Here is a 19,000-nt window from a genome sequence, read left to right on the forward strand (position 1 = left end):
TTTTACCCAATTGTTCAGTGCAGGACTGACTGGTCAGTGCCAGCCTGCTGCTGAGAGACGAGTTTCTGACCCCATGCGGTGAGAGCCTTTGTGCTCTCTGAGGACAGAAACAAAGCCTGCTCTGGGTGGAGGTGCTTCACACCTCCCCCCTGCAGGAACTGTAACACCTAGCAGTGAGCTTCAAAGGCTCAAGCTTTGTGTTACAATGCCCCAGGGCACTCCAGCTAGTGGAGAAGCCCGCCCCCTGGACCCAGCCCCCACTTTTGGCGGCAAGTCCAGGAGAGATAATGAGAAAAACAAGGAGGAGTCACTGGCCAGTCAGGACAGCCCCTAAGGTGTCCTGAGCTGAGGTGACTCTGACTTTTAGAAATCCTCCATCTTGTAGAAGGAGGATTCCCCCCAATAGGAATAGGGATGTGCCCCCCTCCCTTCAGGGAGGAGGCACAAAGAGGGTGTACCCACCCTCAAGAACAATAGCCATTGGCTACTGCCCTCCCAGTCCTAAACACACCCCTAAATTCAGTATTTAGGGGCTCCCCAGAACCTAGGAACTCAGATTCCTGCAACCTAAGAAGAAGAGGACTGCTAAACTGAAAAACCTTGCAGAGAAGACGGAGACACCAACTGCTTTGGCCCCAGCTCTACCGGCCTGTCTCCCTCCCTTCTAAAGACACTGCTCCAGCTACGCTTTCCCCAGGGACCAGCGACCTCTGAATCCTCAGAGGACTGCCCTGCTCTAGAAGGACCAAGAACTCCCGAGGACAGCGGCTCTGTTCACCCAAGACTGCAACTTTGTTTCAAAGAAGCAACTTCAAGACAACTGCGTTTCCCGCCGGAAGCGTGAAACTTGCTACTCTGCACCCGATGCCCCTGGCTCGACTTGTGGAGAAACCACCCTTCAGGGAGGACTCCCCGGCGACTACGAGACTGTGAGTAGCCAGAGTTGCCCCCACAGTGACGCCTGCAGAGGGAATCCCGAGGCTCCCCCTGACCGCGACTGCCTGTTCCTCAGATCCCGACGCCTGGAAAAGACTCTGCACCCGCAGCCCCCATGACCTGAAGGATCCGAACTCCAGTGCAGGAGTGACCCCCAGGAGGCCCTCTCCCTTGACCAGGTGGTGGCTACCGCGAGGAGCCCCCCCCTTGCCTGCCTGCATCGCTGAAGAGACCCCTTGGTGTCCGGCCGCCCCGTGCTGCTGAGGGTGTACTTTCTGTGCTAACTTGTGTGTCCCCCCCCCCCGGTGCCCTACAAAACCCCCCTGGTCTGCCCTCCGAAGACGCGGGTACTTACCTGCTGGCGGACTGGAACCGGGGCACACCCTTCTCCATTAAAGCCTATGCGTTTTGGGCACCACTTTGAACTCTGCACCTGACCGGCCCTGAGCTGCTGGTGTGGTAACTTTGGGGTTGCTCTGAACCCCCAACGGTGGGCTACCTTGGACCCAAACTTTAACCCCGTAGGTGGTTTACTTACCTGCAAAAACTAACTAACTCTTACTCCCCCCAGGAACTGTTGAAAATTGCACTGTCTAGTTTTAAAATAGCTATATGTGATTTATGTGAAAAGTATATATGATATTTTGATTATTCAAAGTTCCTAAAGTACCTACCTGTAATACCTTTCATTTGAAGTATTACATGTAAAATTTGAACCTGTGGTTCTTAAAATAAACTAAGAAAATATATTTTTCTATACAAAAAAATATTGGCCTGGAATTGTCTGAGTGTGTGTTCCTCATTTTTGCCTGTGTGTGTACAACAAATGCTTAACACTACTCCTTTGGTAAGCCTACTGCTCGACCACACTACCACAAAATAGAGCATTAGTATTATCTCTTTTTGCCACTATCTTACCTCTAAGGGGAACCCTCAGACTTTGTGCATTCTATTCCTTACTTTGAAATAGTGCATACAGAGCCAACTTCCTATAGGGTCCCACCTAAAACTGCTACCAGAGTCTCTGCTACGTCTGGCTCAGTTTCCAGACCATACCCTCTGTGAAATAGCCCCTAAGTGGGGCTGTGAGATGGTTATTTGTTTCCCAGCTTTTTTTTTTTTACTCCATTGGCATAGCCAGATCTTTGCCTTGCAACAAATTTTGTCAGTAATGCGTTTGTTTTTAACACTTTTCTAAGTGCCTAAGTGTTGTAGAGAAATATTTCACAACTAGGATTGATGAGCTCCATTAACTTGTGTAAGTATATTATCACCTTACTTGACTAAGTGTTGTCGGGCTCTTATCTGATATTCTTTCTTGTTTGCAGGGCAGTGGAGCTGCCCTCTGTGCCACAGGCCTTCGCAATCTGGGGAATACCTGCTTCATGAATGCCATCCTCCAGTCGCTCAGGTTTGTTATTTTGCAGGCATCTGTAAATGTACCACATTGTATTTGTGTAAACATACTGAAATGAAATGTTTGTTGTGCAGTAGTAACTGATGTGCTAGTTACTTTTGTAGCTTTTTATCTTAATTTAGCAAGGTACATGATTTAAAGCAGATGTAAAAGGACACATGGATATTGATTGGTGTTTATGATAACCAGGTTCATCAAGCGCATCGTTCTGTCAAGGACTAAAGGCTGAGAATGTTTGTTGAGTCCCTGTCTTCTTTGCTCTGGGACAGGTGGCTCCTCCCCATGGAAACAATGTCACCCTGCACAGAATAGTATACTCAAAACATGTTGAGTGTCCCCTTCAGCGGATTTCCATTCCAACTTTACGCTCTGCACTGGTTTTCACTACACCATCCATGTCAGTGCCCATGTCAGACCCTTGAGTTGGCATTAGCCGAGCTCAACCAATGTTTTGCTACAAAATTACAAAAGTTCAAACAGTTGCCCTGCAGCATGACAATAACCATATAACTCTAAAGCATCACAGCTATCAGCAGAGGCTCTTTTATTTTTTTTGATTCTGACTCTGATCCTGTGCGCCCTCCTCCATTGAGACTAAAACTAAAATTTTGACAGAAATTCTGCAACCTGGACCATCAACATCTCGTCCCTTATTTCTGTTTAATGGTGCCCTAATAGATACTGGGCTGGCTACCTGGTTGAAACCATATTATTGCTCGCCTGTGAACAGAAAGATGTTCAAGGGTTCCTAGACTGGCACCTGGTGGCCCGGATTTTCTCACCAAGCACCCCATTCCAGAGAGCTTTATTATGCAGGCCTTGACCAGTAAGATGAATCCTAACTTATTTCCACCCACTCTTCTGGTTAGAGAATCCAAAAGGACTGAAGCCTTTGATAAACATGTTTTATTCTACCTGTTTGGTATTACGGTCTGTAAACAGTCTGTCTTTTGGGCCAATATACCCATGCTCTTTGGAACATGACCAGTGAGATATTGCTGGTACTCTTATCAGATCTTAGAGTCTTGTTTGCCCAGGCGATGTATGATAGGCAGGATGTTATCCACACAGAGACAAGGATTGCCATGTCAGGGCGGTTGGTACCAGTGTTGTCTTTTGAGCCATTCCAGGATAGGGTCAGCTTGTTTCTCCTGCAGCCTGTACGCTTTGCTGATGGACATGCTGTTTGATGGGTCTCACCTCTTTGGTGAGAAAGTGGACTCCACTTTGGAATTCTTTACAATACAGAAGGGCTTCAGCACATTCATTGGTGGTGTTGACCCCTTTCAAACAATTTCTGCAGCAGTTTTGAAAATTAAGTGGCTACTCCCAGTGTGCTAGCATTCAGAGCCGTGTTAAATTGTGATACAACAGACAACCCATTCCTTTCAGGGCTAAAGACGCAGAACCATCAGACAACAGGTAAGACAGCAGGGGGAACCATTCTTCCAACAATTCCGCCCCTGCTAGAACAGACCACAAACAGTTTTAGTTTGCCTTCAGTAGCCCATGCCTACCCAGTGGAAGACAGGATCCAGCACTTCCTACTGGATTGGTGATTCATTATTTGACAGATGGGTCTTGCAAATCATTCAAAAAGGTTATTCCCTATTTTCTTTCTCCTCCCCACCCAATTTCCTGCCCACGCCAAAGCGGATTTCAGAAGAGCATCTATCCATCCTGCTAGAGGAGATATTCATGTCGCTCGCCAAAATCTCTCATAGAGAAGAGACCAGACTTGGAAAAAGGCGGGAGTTGCTAGTCTTGCTATTTCCTCATCCTGAAAAAGGCTGGGGCCTCAGACCTATCTTAGACCTGCGTCCCCTGAACACTTACCTGCTGAAGGACAAATTCAGAATGCTCAAAACTGACCAGATACTTTCTGCTCTGGACTCCTGCGACTCAATAGTGTTTTTTGTATTTGCAGGGCACAGATTGTCATATACAGCCCTGCAGTCCCTGCAATTTCTGTGTTACTATACTTCAATGAACTGGCAGTGGACCCACACCAGCCAGTTGTGGACTATTGCTTGACATCTGTGAGTCTCTTGACATCCGACCTCCCACCTGATTCCTTCTCAGAGGTTTCCATTCATTGGGGTGATCTGGTGATCCTGGATACAGTGGAGTTTAGGGCTTTCCCTCCGCTGTAATAAGTCCAAGACATTCGGTCTACGATCCCAATGTTTCAGGCTTCTACCTGGATCCAGGTGAGGATAACTGTGAGGTTTCTTGATCTCTTAGCCTTGTGCATCCTCCTTTTCAATCCCACCAGCTTTCACATTCAAGTCCTGCAGTGGAGCTTGAAATCCCAGTGGGCTCAGCATTAACGGCACCTTTTTGACCCCATCCAGATGTCAGAAATGTGACACCACTTCACCTCAACATCTGAAGTGGTGACTCATTTCTGCAGCAGTCAGTCTCCCTTCCGCACCTAGATCTAAGAGTGGTGATGAACGCATAAATGCTGGGAAAGGTATCGATCAGAAGCGTCTGGTCTCCAGTAGAGGCCTGGCTCCATATCGATTTTCTTTTCTGTCCCTAAAGGCCATAATTCAAGGAGAGGCTGGTACAAGTTCTCCAGGATGGCACCACCACCACCACATGGTACTACGACAAGCCGGACAGATTGGGATCTTGATTGTGTGCCAAGGGACTTTTCATCTTTGGAGGTGTCTGGAGATCCAGGGCATCCGTCGGGGTACCACTCATTAGAAGACATGCTGGCCTGAATGGGACAAGGGACTCCTGAATGACTTTCTTTCGCTTCCTCTGCTCCCCCAAGTTCTGAGAACAAATAAGCGTAAGTCATCCTCATGTCCCTGAATTGGGCCAGGAAAGTCAGGTACCTGGAACTTCTGAGCATGAGCATCTGTCCTACAATCAGGCTACCACTTCAAGAGGACCTCCTGACTCAGCCACATGGTGGGATCCTGTACTCAAATCTATGTAAATTACACCTCAATGCATTGAGATTGAGTGGCAGAAATTAACTGCTTTAAAGTTGATGTTCTCCTTGCCACCATAGGCCCCTCTGTGAAATCCATTTATGCCAGACCCTGGGATGGATGTATAACTCTGTTTAGTCCTGGGACACTGACCCCTTACAGGTGTAGCTATTGCATGTCCTTTTGTTTGTGTTGTTCCTAGCCCAGCTTCCTTTTTTACATTTCTACTTTTGCCTGACAAACCATGCATCTTCACTTCCCTTGTTGATAAGGGTCGAATCACATGTTCCAAGCCATTTATGATACCACAGTGGAACATTAACTTGTGCTCAACAGTCCTCATTTATATGCCTCCCAAGCCTATGTGTAAATGCTTGCTCGCCTTACTTTGAAGATTGTCTTCCTCATTACCGTTCCTTCAGCTCATCACATGAGTGAACCACCCTACACCATTGTTCTTTGGGAAAAATGGATGCTGAGGGTTTTGCAGCCTTCTTACCAAAAGTCATGACTTCTTCCCACATTTGACAATCTGTCACCCTGCCAGCATTCCTTGCTCCCCGTCAGCCCTCTAAACAAGAGAAGAGGCTCCATCGATATCACTTGCACAATCAACTTTTTGTGAATTTTGTGGAGCAAAGACCGGGAAAAATGTGCAGAAGAGGAACCTGTCTCTGTGGATTGTTGTTGGGCTTTGTCCTTTCTGCTGGGCCATTCCCAAACTGGTCCCTTCATCCTCTTATTTTCTGAACCCATTTTTGTTGGCTTTTAGGACTTTGCATACTTTACCAATGCTAACCAATGCAAACGTGCTCTCGTCTTAAAATATGGTAGAATCTGCTTACACCAAGTTGGCCTATTTATTTACTTGTAAGTCACTAATAAAGTGGTAGTTCATGTGCCCAGGGTCTGTAAATGAAATGCTACTAGTGGTCCTGCAACCCTGATTTTGCCACCCACTCAAGTAGCCTTTTGAACATGACTCGGGCCTGCCATTGCGGTCTATGTGTGTGTGTAGTTTTTAAACTGCCTTGCCGGCCTGGCAAAATAAACATTATGCCAGGCCCAAGCCTTCGTTTTTAATACATATATGTGTCCCCCGAGGGTAGGCGGTGAACAGCCCATAGGACAGGGTGCAGCGTATTTAAAAAGTAGGACATGTACTTTTAACTTTTACATGTCCTAGTGGTGATAAACTTCTAAATTAATTTTTCTCTACTGCAAGGCGTGCCCTCCCATAAGATCACATTGGAGTTACCTTATTACATTTAATAAGATGTAACTTCCAATTGAAAGCAGGTAGACACATTGAGGTTGATGTCTAAATTGTTGTAATTAACAGCCCTCTTTAATGGTAAAGTTGGATTTGTAATCGCATTTCTGAAAATGCTACCTTTAGAAAGTGGGCATTTCCTTGTCCTAACCATTTGGTGCCTGCAGCCTGATCTTGGGTCACATGACTAGGTGTAGCTGGCAGTTGGTCTTTGTGTATTGCTCCCAGACAGTGAAACAAAGAGAAGATGGGTGTTGACAGGATGGGCCACTCTGAGGTAACGAGGGAGAAGAGCTGTCACCTACCACACTTGCACATCACAAAGGCTCTGCCTGAGCACTCTCACAAGGGGATTGACACTAGTCTATTGTTACCCCAGACAAGCTGGAGTAAGGACAGGGAGAAAGGGGATGCCTGACACCTCAGAGGGGTGGAAACCTCTAGAAGCCTTCTCCACTTTAGAGTGGCCACCAGGTATATATGTTGAGCATCAGATCCCAACTCCTCAGTACACGTATGGACCTTGTGGACTCTCCCAGGAAGAAGAACTGCTGTGCTACTGAAAGGACTGCCACTCTAATGGACTGCTGTCCTGCTGTGCTGACATGCTGAGCCCAGGATCCCAGAGTGACTCCAAGGGCTAGTTTCCTGGCCTCTTGACGAGAGCCTCAGGGACAGAAGGCTTCAACAACCTTGAACCCAGCACCTGGACTGTGCTGTCTGTGAGTCCTACCCTGCAAAGTGGTGCCACTCCAGTCCTCGACCCTTGGAATTAGGCCTGATTGTGCTTTACCAACCCATTTGTGGTTTCAGAAGATGCATCTCTTCTGCTGCCCGGCCCGAGCAGAACTGACCCATCACCTCTGCTGTGTGGATTTCACCGACACAGGACTTGCGCATCTCTGCCCGCAGCCGCCCAGGACGATGCATCCTCAGCACAAGCCTTCGCATCGCAAGCCCCTTGTAGACCACATTCACGACGATGGTGCAGGACTTAGCATCACAAACCCCACAGCTTTCTTCTAAACCAGCCAGTGCGTGATGTATCCTCTATGTGGGACTCCGAGAAGCTTTGTAGCCAGTGTTTAAGATACTCTTGTTCAGCGGGCCTAACTGGATTCCTGTAACCAGCCCGGGCTCCATTATGGTTGGACTGAACTTGTGACTTTGTACCGGTCTAGCACGACCAGATAACCACAGTTGACGCGTTGTGCTCTCTGGCGCTGTTTTCACTGAAAACTTTAACTTGCATTTTTCCAAGTTCTACCAATTTTGATTTTTGTCGTTTTGGTTTTGTATTATTTATTTTAAAAATACTGTGTTTCTAAATTGGTGTGGGATTTTTGTGTTCTGTTTTCACTTTATTACGGTTTGAATTGCTGCATAAATATTTTTCACATTGCCTCTAATTTAAGTCTGACAGCTTTGTGCCTTGCTACCATTGGGTTGAGCACTGGTTAATTTGGGATTTCCTTGTGACTTCACCCTGACAAAAATTGTAGTTGCTGCTTGAGTTGGGTTTGAACCCCCTCCCCTCAACCAGTAACACAATTTCTTACTACAGTTATCTGTATTAAGAGTTTCCACACGCTTGCCAAAAAGCAGCTGTCAGAAGGTCAGATCGCCCATTCCAGAGCCAAGATCACTAACATTGTATTGGTATGAGGATTGCCTGTTTCCGATACTTGCTGGGATGCAATATTGTGCATACATTCACAAAGCATTACTGCCTTGATAAACAGATCTGGCGGAAAGTTACTATGTTCGCTTTGAAATGCAAGACTTTTTGGTCTGAGTCCACTCCACAGACCCCCCCACCCCACCTTGGGTAGCGTCTTTGGTATCTGTTCTTAGGTGATAAATCTGTGGTTAGAAGTATTTATCAGAACAGTGTGCTTACCTTGGCTACAGCTTTTTCTCATGAATACTCTGACTACAGATCTCTCACTGCCCTCCCTCTTCCTTGCTCTGCGAAGTGACCGTTTTACATCTCTAAAATGTCCCAAGTTAGTACTCGGCATACAGTAACGAACGGTTGTTCACATTCCACATCGGAGAGTGGAAAAGACTAGTGTCGGAAGTTGGCTCTGTATGCACTATTTCAAAGTAAGGAATAGTATGCACAGAGTCCAAGGGTTCCCCTTAGAGGTAAGATAGTGGCAAAAAGAGATAATACTAATGCTCTGTTTTGTGGTAGTGTGGTCGAGCAGTAGGCTTATCAAAGGAGTAGTGTTAAGCATTTGTTGTACACACACAGGCAATAAATGAGGAACACACACTCAAAGACAATTCCAGGCCAATAGGTTTTTGTATAGAAAAATATATTTTCTTAGTTTATTTTTAAGAACCACAGGGTCAAATTTTACATGTAATACTTCAAATGAAAGGTATTGCAGGTAAGTACTTTAGGAACTTTGAATAATCAAAATAGCATATACAGTCTTCACATAAATCACATATAGCTATTTTAAAACTAGACAGTGCAATTTTCACAGTTCCTAGGGGGAGTAAGAGTTAGTTAGTTTTTGCAGGTAAGTAAACCACCTACGGGGTTCAAGTTTGGGTCCAAGGTAGCCCACCGTTGGGGGTTCAGAGCAACCCCAAAGTTACCACACCAGCAGCTCAGGGCCGGTCAGGTGCAGAGTTCAAAGTGGTGCCCAAAACACATAGGCTTCAATGGAGAAGGGGATGCCCCGGTTCCAGTCTGCCAGCAGGTAAGTACCCGCGTCTTCGGAGGGCAGACCAGGGGGGTTTTGTAGGGCACCGGGGGGGACACAAGTTAGCACATAAAGTACACCCTCAGCAGCACGGGGGCGGCCGGGTGCAGTGTGCAAACACACGTCGGGTTTCCAATGGAAATCAATGGGAGACCAAGGGGTCTCTTCAGCGATGTGGGGGGGGGGGTAACCACCACCTGGGCAAGGGAGAGGGCCTCCTGGGGGTCACTCCTGCACTGGAGTTACGATCTTTCAGGTCCTGGGGGCTGCGAGTGCAGAGTCTTTACCAGGCGTCGGGATCTGGGAGACAGGCAGTCGCGGTCAGGGGGAGCCTCGGGATTCCCTCTGCAGGCGTCACTGTGGGGGCTCGGGGGGGGGGCAACTCTGGCTACTCACGGTCTCGTAGTCGCCGGGGAGTCCTCCCTGAAGTGTTGTTTCTCCACAAGTCGAGCCGGGGGCGTCGGGTGCAGAGTAGCAAGTCTCACGCTTCCGGCGGGAAACGCAGTTGTTTTAAAGTTGCTCCTTTGAAACAAAGTTGCAGTCTTGGGCGAACAGGGCCGCTGTCCTCAGGAGTTTCTTGTTCCTTCTAGAGCAGGGCAGTCCTCTGAGGATTCAGAGGTCGCTGGTCCCTGGGGAAAGTGTCGCTGGAGCAGTGTCTTTAGAAGTGGGGAGACAGGCCGGTAGAGCTGGGGCCAAAGCAGGTGGTGTCTCCGTCTTCTCTGCAGGGTTTTTCAGCTTAGCAGTCCTCTTCTTCTTAGGTTGCAGGAATCTGAGTTCCTAGGTTCTGGGGAGCCCTTAAATACTAAATTTAAGGGCGTGTTTAGGTCTGGGGGGTTAGTAGCCAATAGCTACTAGCCCTGAGGGTGGGTACACCCTCTTTGTGCCTCCTCCCAAGGGGAGTGGGTCACATTCCTATACCTATTGGGGAAATCCTTCATCTGCAAGATGGAGGATTTCTAAAAGTCAGAGTCACCTCAGCTCAGGACACCTTAGGGGCTGTCCTGACTGGCCAGTGACTCCTCCTTGTTATTCTCATTATCTCCTCCGGCCTTGCCGCCAAAAGTGGGGCTGTTGCCGGAGGGGGCGGGCAACTCCACTAGCTGGAGTGCCCTGTGGTGCTGTAACAAAGGGGGTGAGCCTTTGAGGCTCACCGCCAGGTGTTACAGTTCCTGCAGGGGGAGGTGATAAGCATCTCCACCCAGTACAGGCTTTGTTACTAGCCACAGAGTGACAAAGGCACTCTCCCCATGTGTCCAGCAACATGTCTCGAGTGTGGCAGGCTGCTAAAACCAGTCAGCCTACACGGGTAGTTGGTTAAGATTTCAGGGGGCACCTCTAATGTGCCCTCTGGGGTGTATGTTACAATAAAATGTACACTGGCATCAGTGTGCATTTATTGTGCTGAGAAGTTTGATACCAAACTTCCCAGTTTTCAGTGTAGCCATTATGGTGCTGTGGAGTTCGTGTATGACAGACTCCCAGACCATATACTCTTATGGCTACCCTGCACTTACAATGTCTAAGGTTTTGCTTGGACACTGTAGGGGCACAGTGCTCATGCACTTGTGCACTCGCCTATGGTATAGTGCACCCTGCCTTAGGGCTGTAAGGCCTGCTAGAGGGGTGACTTATCTATACTGCATAGGCAGTGTGAGGTTGGCATGGCACCCTGAGGGGAGTGCCATGTCGACTTACTCGTTTTGTCCTCACCAGCACACACAAGCTGGCAAGCAGTGTGTCTGTGCTGAGTGAGGGGTCCCCAGGGTGGCATAAGACATGCTGCAGCCCTTAGAGACCTTCCCTGGCATCAGGGCCCTTGGTACCAGGGGTACCAGTTACAAGGGACTTACTTGGATGCCAGGGTGTGCCAATTGTGTAAACAAAGGTACAGGTTAGGGAAAGAACACTGGTGCTGGGGCCTGGTTAGCAGGCCTCAGCACACTTTCAAATCAAAACATAGCATCAGCAAAGGCAAAAAGTCAGGGGGTAACCATGCCAAGGAGGCATTTCCTTACACAAGGAAACTAATGTCCGCACACAGGGCTGATGCTTATACGCATGCAACTCTGCTGGCAGTGTGTGGCCAACCAGAAGCGGCGGAACTCCACCTAGCAGTGTGTGAGAGGACTGCTACAAAAAATGTGCAAAAAAGAAAAAGGTGAGGAATCTGCGGTTAGGTAGATTATCCTCCAGAAAGAACTAGATCTACGGTTGCACAAGTTAGTGATATGATAGTGAGTTCTTAGCTCTTCACTGAGCCTTCATGATTTAAGCAATGCTTATTAGAACATCTTGTGAAAGGGAGATGCAGAAAGAAAAGCCGAAATGTTCATTGTCTTCAAAGTGTTCCATCTAGAGAATAAGACTTCTGAGAAAAGTTGCCATATAAGTGCAAATGTAACTGTCTTCTATTCTTTTTTTTATTTTGTTTATATTCATATGTCTGTTACATGTTATGTGTATTATTATTCTAATTCTGTATTCAACAGTCTTTGTTTCTCTTGGCACAGCAACATTCAGCAGTTTTGTTGTTACTTCAAGGAACTGCCCGCTGTGGAGCTACGGAATGGGAAAACTGCAGGTAGACGAACTTACCATACCAGAAGTCAAGGAGAAGTTAATGTGTAAGTTACTATATTCTTAATCTTCCTGTTTACATCTTATACTACGTATAAAAAAAAAAAAAAACCTTTTGAGATAAAGACAATGTCCAAGAGTAATCTAGTGTACAGACTCCAGAAGGTAAAGAACCAGGCAGCTTCAAATTCTGTTTCTACTGCATTTACACTGGTTGCCATTGAAAGTGAGTGGAATTTTAGTTGTCGTACTTCGTCCATGAAGAATTCTGTACAAGAGACAAAGCTTATAGGTAGTGTAGTACCACCACAGCTGTGTGTGGTGGCCACACTACCAATGGGGTTCCCATAAGTAAGAACGCATGCACAAAAGAAGATTATAGATATTCTGGGGCAAACATCTTGAAAGATAAACCAAGAGTCTGTAAAACGTCCAGGAGGCTTTTAAAGACTGTTTTTTCTAGACTAAGCTGTGGGGCGGAATCTGAACTGTGGACATGCTGTGGGCTATTGTTTAACACCTGAGGCAGCTGCATCGATCAGTTGGATGAAGGCACTCAGTAAACTTGCATGTTTGGACGTAACCTAGAAAAAACGCCAGCATAGGATAATTAATGTTTTTTGAGGGGAACGTTAAGCAGCTTACTGTTTTCTAATTTGTTCCAAGTAGAGCTAACATGCCCTAGTGTACACAGTTTTAAAGACTTGTTGAAAGGCTTTATTGAAGTACCTTACCTTGTGTGCAATCAGAGCCTTTATGACTGAGGTGGTCTAGCGCAAGATTGATTCAGGCGCTTATTTTTTCTGAGCACTATTCCATATAAAGCACATTTGCAAACTATGCCTGAGCAAACTATGATTTTTATAAACTTCACACTATATGTTTGGTGAAATGCTGGATTGTATGTCACCTTTAATTTTTATGCTGCTTGTTAACTGCCAAGAATATAACGTGATTATAGTATTGCCATCTTGGAAAACATAAAGTTTACTGCAGGGTACTGTGGTTCATCAATGTATTGGTGATCTGTAGATTCTTTGTTTTATAAGTGAAGTACAGCCTTCAAACATCAAGGTAATAGGTTAATGTTCTACTCGAGTAATTCTAAATCAGCATCACAAATAGATTATATCATTCTCTATTTAGCCCTCTAGAAAATGTGAACTGCTGCGACGTCAAGACAGGAGCACAGTCTAATAATTCATTATTACAGTTTACTCCTGAACAAGGGCTGCCTTAGTTGTGATGCCAGAGGACACTGGATCAAATGCTCTTTCACACTTATTTCTAGAATCTCTATGCTTAGTTAAATGCATTTTGAAGATCATTTGACAACCCATATTGCACGTGGTCTGTTAGCATACTCGCCTAAGGGATATCCAAGACTGGTATTCAGAGTATTGAGAATGCAAGAATTGCTTAAACAGAGCTAGAATCCTCTCCCTTGAACCAGGATAGAAGTAGATGGGTGACAGACAACTGGCACACAAACAAATCTAAGGATAAACTTTAATTTTATGCCATCCTACTACAAAAGCTGTGACAAGTAATCAAATACATTGTATAACACAAAGTTGGTTAAAAACTTACAGAATAATCAACAAAGTATGAAAACTCTGAAAAAAAAATGTTCCTTCTATTACAAGCATGGGAAAGCAGACAACTGGTAGAATTAAGCACATAAGTAGGCTTTCTGGTTTTTAACCCACTGAAAGTATAACACAATTGTCTAGTTTAAAGTGAGACTGTACTGTTATTAGCATTGACCCATTCCAGGATGGCCCCACGCGTGCTAACTGTGACTGGGAGCTTCAGGGGAGGAGGGGCTGGGGGAACGAGGGGAGTACGGCAGATCCTCTTTTTTTGTTTTAGTATTTCTTTTTTGCAGTTTTATGTAGTATTAACATGGCCTAATGCTATCAGAGCACTTTACAAGAGAACAAAAGCGAGAATACTTTACAAGAGAACAAAAGCGAGAATATGGTTAACAATCAACAAAGAAATAACAGATAAGCATCAAAGAAAAAGAATTGACCCAGCAGTTAAAATCTGAGAAGAAAGGTCACTCTGATTGTATTTGGGTAGATTGGATAAGTTAAAAGGGGATGCTGAGAAGTGCTCATCGCTTCTTACAAAGTGTCTTTCAAGTAGGAGGATTTTAAAAAGTGGCAGGACGCAATGCTGTGTGTAGGACTGTTGGGAGCAAGTTCAACATTCTTATTGCACCGCAGAGAATGCCTGTTTCATAAAACGTTCTTCCCTGAATGTGTTATGTTACAGCAGGAGCGATTTAGGATTTCTCAATCCCTGTCAGGCACCAGAGTTTTTTTTGTTTTCCAACCAAGTAGGAGGACATTACTCTGTGGATAGTTTTGTGGGTACTTAAATTGGGCTGTTGCTTTAATGGGCCATGTACGCACAAATTAGGAGAAACATGAGGAAATGTTTTCTGACTTGTCACAGAGCTGGCAGCTGTGTGACACACTTCTCTCAGGTGTGACACGTGCTTTGGAAGCACCAAGGTCTGCACTACAGTTTTCAGCTCCTGCGGAAAGATGAATTGTCGGATGTTCCACAGCACCTAGGTTGGCGGTAGGCACTCTTGACCATGGACGAGGTTTGCTTCTGAAAATCATGGTATTTGTCAAGGATAAATCCCAATGATTTAGCATTCTCCACATTGCCTGATTTACACTTAAGTGGAGAAAAGGAATCCAGCCTCATGCAGTCAGGTAGATTGGATTTTTTGGGTGAGAGCCAACCACTTTTGAATCCTGTTGAGGATTTTGGAGGGTAGAAGAATGCAATTCTGGTACAAAGTCCTTAGGTAGATCTGAGTGTCATCCATGAATTGATGATGGAGAATTCCAGAATTACTCAAAATGTCTCCTTGTTGATTGACCTACAAATTAAACAAGGTAGGGGAATAAGATTAAAAACCTTTGGAACCTTACTTTAGGTCAATCTTGTTAAAAACAAATATTCCTGTTTTAACTATTTGTGACAGACATTTATGAACCATTACCTGTTTAGGGCTGTGCTGTTGATTCCATTTTGTCCCTCTAGGATGTTAATCAGAGCAGAGTGGTTGACTGTATCAAAAACAGCTGAGAGGTCCAAAAGCACAAGTGGACAGAAGTATTCTGATTCGAGGAAGCGTAGAGAATGATTTAAAATTTGGAAAAGAGCAGTTTCAGTGCTGTGGCCTTGTCTGAAACCAGATTGGAAGACACTGAGAAGGTTGTTTGCCTCAATATAAAAGGATGTCTGTGAGGCAAAACATCTTTCTAACACATTTGCTTAGAAGAGAAATGTAATATTGGGCTGAAGTTGTCATTAGTGTCAGCTGTTGGCTTTTTTATGAGAGGGGCCCAGTCAGTTTTGACATGGACAGCAGTAGGTTGCCCTCCTTTGTGTTGGGCCACGTCCATACTAGCGTTCACAGGGGAGCAACAGTGTGAGGCGCAGTGTAACGAGGCAGAGGTAGGTTTAGAGTTAGGGCAGCAAGAGCCTGCGAACGGAGATGATGAGACTCTATCTATGAGAGGCAAACAGCACAAACACGAGGAGGGCACTTCATTGTTTAAGTGATGTAATGAGGGTGATAAGAGAATGTAAGAAAGGTGAAGAAAAGGCAGAATACTGTAACAACCAGGAGCTGTTGCATAATGTATTGTACTGCTGTTCAATCAATCAATAAATAACTTTATTTCGGCTGAAAGCCATAAAAGTATCCAGTAACGCCATACCATAATCATACAATAAAACAATTGAAAAATAAAACAAGAAGTACCACATAATGCATTAAGAAGCCCTAAATATTTCTTCTAAATATGTTATTAAAACACACAATTATAAAAACAATACAAGACAGACATCAAGTTTTAGAACCCTATAAACCTTTACATCTTAGTTCCACTTAATAGTCTACTTCTGCCTAGAGTGATTTTAATCTAAAATAAATTAAGACACACAGTTATGGCAGTTCTCTAGTTCTTATAGCCCATGCATTTTGTAAATACCTTGCGACTGCAAAAACTACCTTGTCACTTGTATCACTTGCCAGAATGCGTAAGGATGTATTGCATTTCCTTATCCCCATTGATCTGCATAAAGGAATAATCCACTTCTTCCTAGATGCCAAATATCTGGGACAAAAGAACATAAAGTGTGCAAGTGACTCTGGTTGCTCGTGACAGAAATGGCAAAAGCTCAGATTGTGATCCTCCTTGCTCCACCTCGCAGTAAATGTCTTGAGTGGCCGGATCCCTAGTCTAAATTTAATAAAAAGGGTTTTGGTATGGGGGGGGGGGGGGTCATATTATCCATATAGGCCTCAAACATGGGGCTACATTTATGATCTAAAAACTGTAATGTCCAGCTGCCTTGAGTTTTTTTTGGACCAAGTTTGCACCAAAATATTCTCCCAATAGCACTTCCTTATACGTGCTTTTACTTCCTTGGTCAAATTGCAAGAATCTCTCCATACCTCCTCCATTTTGAGGAATTTACTCATGTCTCTAATGTATTTAAACCAAGGAATTTTTAAAACACCACCATCCATTAAAAGCTCAGCTGTTGCTGTTTGGTAGGAGGACAGATGTTCGGAAGTCCAAAGGCGGACCCAGTACATAAGAGGTCTTAGGGCAATTTCATTATGGACCTCGTTTAGAGCTAAATTAAATCTAAGGGGTATAAGAGGGGTACTCGTCGGCAGCCGCAAAATATTACAAATAAAGTGGTTTTCTATCGTCGTCAGACTTCTGGAATTACAGTACCCCCATAGCTCAGCACCATAAGTTGAGGCAGCCACTGCCGCTGCTTTATATACTGTGTTAGCAGGTGAAATTTCCCCTTCCGAGAAGTTAGCAATTTTTCTCCCTATTACTGCTGACCTCTGCCGAAGGACAGACAAACTCTTCCCGATCTGTGCCGACCACTGTTGGTCATCTGCTAATCTGATCCCCAGATAGTCAAACTGACTAACTCTCTCTACCAGTTGTCCTGCTATGGACACTTCCCCCTAAATGACTTATACAGATTAAAGGCCATAAACTTTGTCTTCGTTGGATTTATTTCAAGGCCCCCATGGTACAAAAATTAAAAAAAGCATCACTTTCATTTTGTAAACCCATTGGGGTTCTTGAAATCAATAAGGTGTCGTCCGCAAACATTAAAATGGGGACGTGGACTCCTGCTAGCTTTGGGGCATCATGATTACAGTACATCAGCTGATCTACCACACCATTGATCAAGAGGTTAAACAGAGTGGGAGCCAAAACACACCCCTGTCTGACCCTATTATCAACGGGTATGGCTTCTGTCAGATCTCCACCTTGAGACCAGCGTACCTGGGCATAAGTGCCCTCATGAAGGTACCTGATCAGTCTCAACAATTCTTTATCAAGTTGGTAGGTCTCCAGGACATTCCACAATAAGTCCTGTGGGACCATGTCGAAAGCAGCTTTTAGGTCGATAAAAGCCACATACAAGTGGCTCTTGTTAAGTGTCCGGTATTTCCAGCAAAGGAGATTGAACCTAAACGCCTGGTCTATTGTACTCACTCCTTTCCTGATTCCTGCCTGAAAATTGGAGAGGATGTGAGAGTCCTCTATCCATGTCTGCAGTCTAGGCAGGATCTGCTTACAGAACATCTTTTGGCTAACATCAATTAAACTTATTGGTCTGTAGTTAGTTGGTACTTCCCTTGACCCCTTTTTAAAAACAGGGACTATGATTGCTCCTTGCCATGTGGGGGGAAACCCACCACCCCTCAGTATCTCGTTACTAAGTGCATTTAAGTATAAAGACCAAGTTCTGGGTCGAGACAAATACAAATCACCTGGGATACCATCTAGCCCAGGGGCCTTCCCTTTGCATAATGTTTGGAGAGCCAAAGTTGTTTCTTTTAGAGAAAAAGGGTCCAGATCAAATGTAGATGATATAACTGCCCAAGTAGTTGGTATATGAGAAATAAAGAACCTCTGGGATTTTGGTAGAGGAACAGTAGTGTTGCTAATTTGAGCCGCTCTATATAAATTTCCAAAATGTGACACCCAGATTTCTGGCTGGATTGCTGGGTAGTTCTCCACGATTTGGGAGTGACCTTTCCCTGCCACTAATTTCCAAAACAATTTAAAATCCTTCTCATGGAGCGCATCTACCAAACCGTTCCAATATTTGGTTTCCCACTCTTTTTTGGCATTTTTCAATACTGTTTTGTATGCAGTCCTGGTTGCTTTTATCTCTCGGCAATTCCCTGCCTTCAGTGCTCCCAATACCTGTGATTTAGCCTGCCGGCAGGAGCTGGAAAGCCATCTCAATGGTTTATCCGCAGCCTCTACCCCCCTCCTTGCTACCTGGAAATATGGTCTTAACCGATTGACCAAGATACTATGCAAATTAATCAGGTCAACCGGTACAGAATCAATGTACTTCAGGGGGAGAAGCGCCAATATAACTTCTTTATAAATTGATATCTGGAAGTTTACATCTTCCACCAATTCCCATCTCACATTTTTATAATCATTTGTCACGGTTAAGGCATTACCCTTCACCCACTTAGTCAGTGTGTTACAATTAAATGTGGAGGTTAAGAAGGATATACAAAGAGCTTGATGATCACTATCATCTCATGGAAAGACAACCATATCAATAAGAAAATCCCAGAGTGTATCATCTACTAGGACATAGTCTAGGCGGCTTGAATATGGACCTTTTCTGTCTGTTGGCATCGCCGGGGTGTCTGACTTCGTGTTCCCATTTACTATTCGTAGCCCCTTTTACTTTTGATAAATCCGCTAATAGATCTAATGCTCCCCCTGTTTTCTTTATTACAGCCTGGACCGGCGCTGATCTATCCCATGGATCTACAAACTGAATTCCTTTTTGTTGGAACTCATCCTTACAGCTCAGTTGCATATTGTAGTCTCCTGCAACGATTAAGCCCTGCCCCCCTGGTAAATGGTTCAAAAGATCTGTAAGCAAATTTAGCAGAGCAATCTGGGTCCTTTGTGGGCCAGGTCTGATGTATATATTTACAAATACTATGCAAACAGGCCCCCTTGGACTGCTAAATTCAACCTCCACAGCTAGTATGTCCCTAGTGGGAGTAAAAAGCTCCTTCGCCTTT

The 19,000-nt window shown here is 44.9% G+C and overlaps 1 protein-coding gene across 1 annotated transcript in view; it reads left to right on the forward strand.

The window, feature by feature from the left end:
* The window catches only part of USP3 (ubiquitin specific peptidase 3), a 169,944-nt gene that overhangs the window by 78,695 nt on the left and 72,249 nt on the right, over nt 1–19,000 (forward strand). The window contains exons 6-7 of the mRNA XM_069222017.1: nt 2,265–2,347; nt 11,802–11,915. Coding sequence (XP_069078118.1) covers nt 2,265–2,347; nt 11,802–11,915 — 197 coding nt within the window. The remainder of the gene's footprint in view (nt 1–2,264; nt 2,348–11,801; nt 11,916–19,000) is intronic.

The sequence above is a fragment of the Pleurodeles waltl genome, chromosome 3_1 (assembly GCF_031143425.1).
Source record: "Pleurodeles waltl isolate 20211129_DDA chromosome 3_1, aPleWal1.hap1.20221129, whole genome shotgun sequence".
NCBI classification, from domain to species: domain Eukaryota; kingdom Metazoa; phylum Chordata; class Amphibia; order Caudata; family Salamandridae; genus Pleurodeles; species Pleurodeles waltl.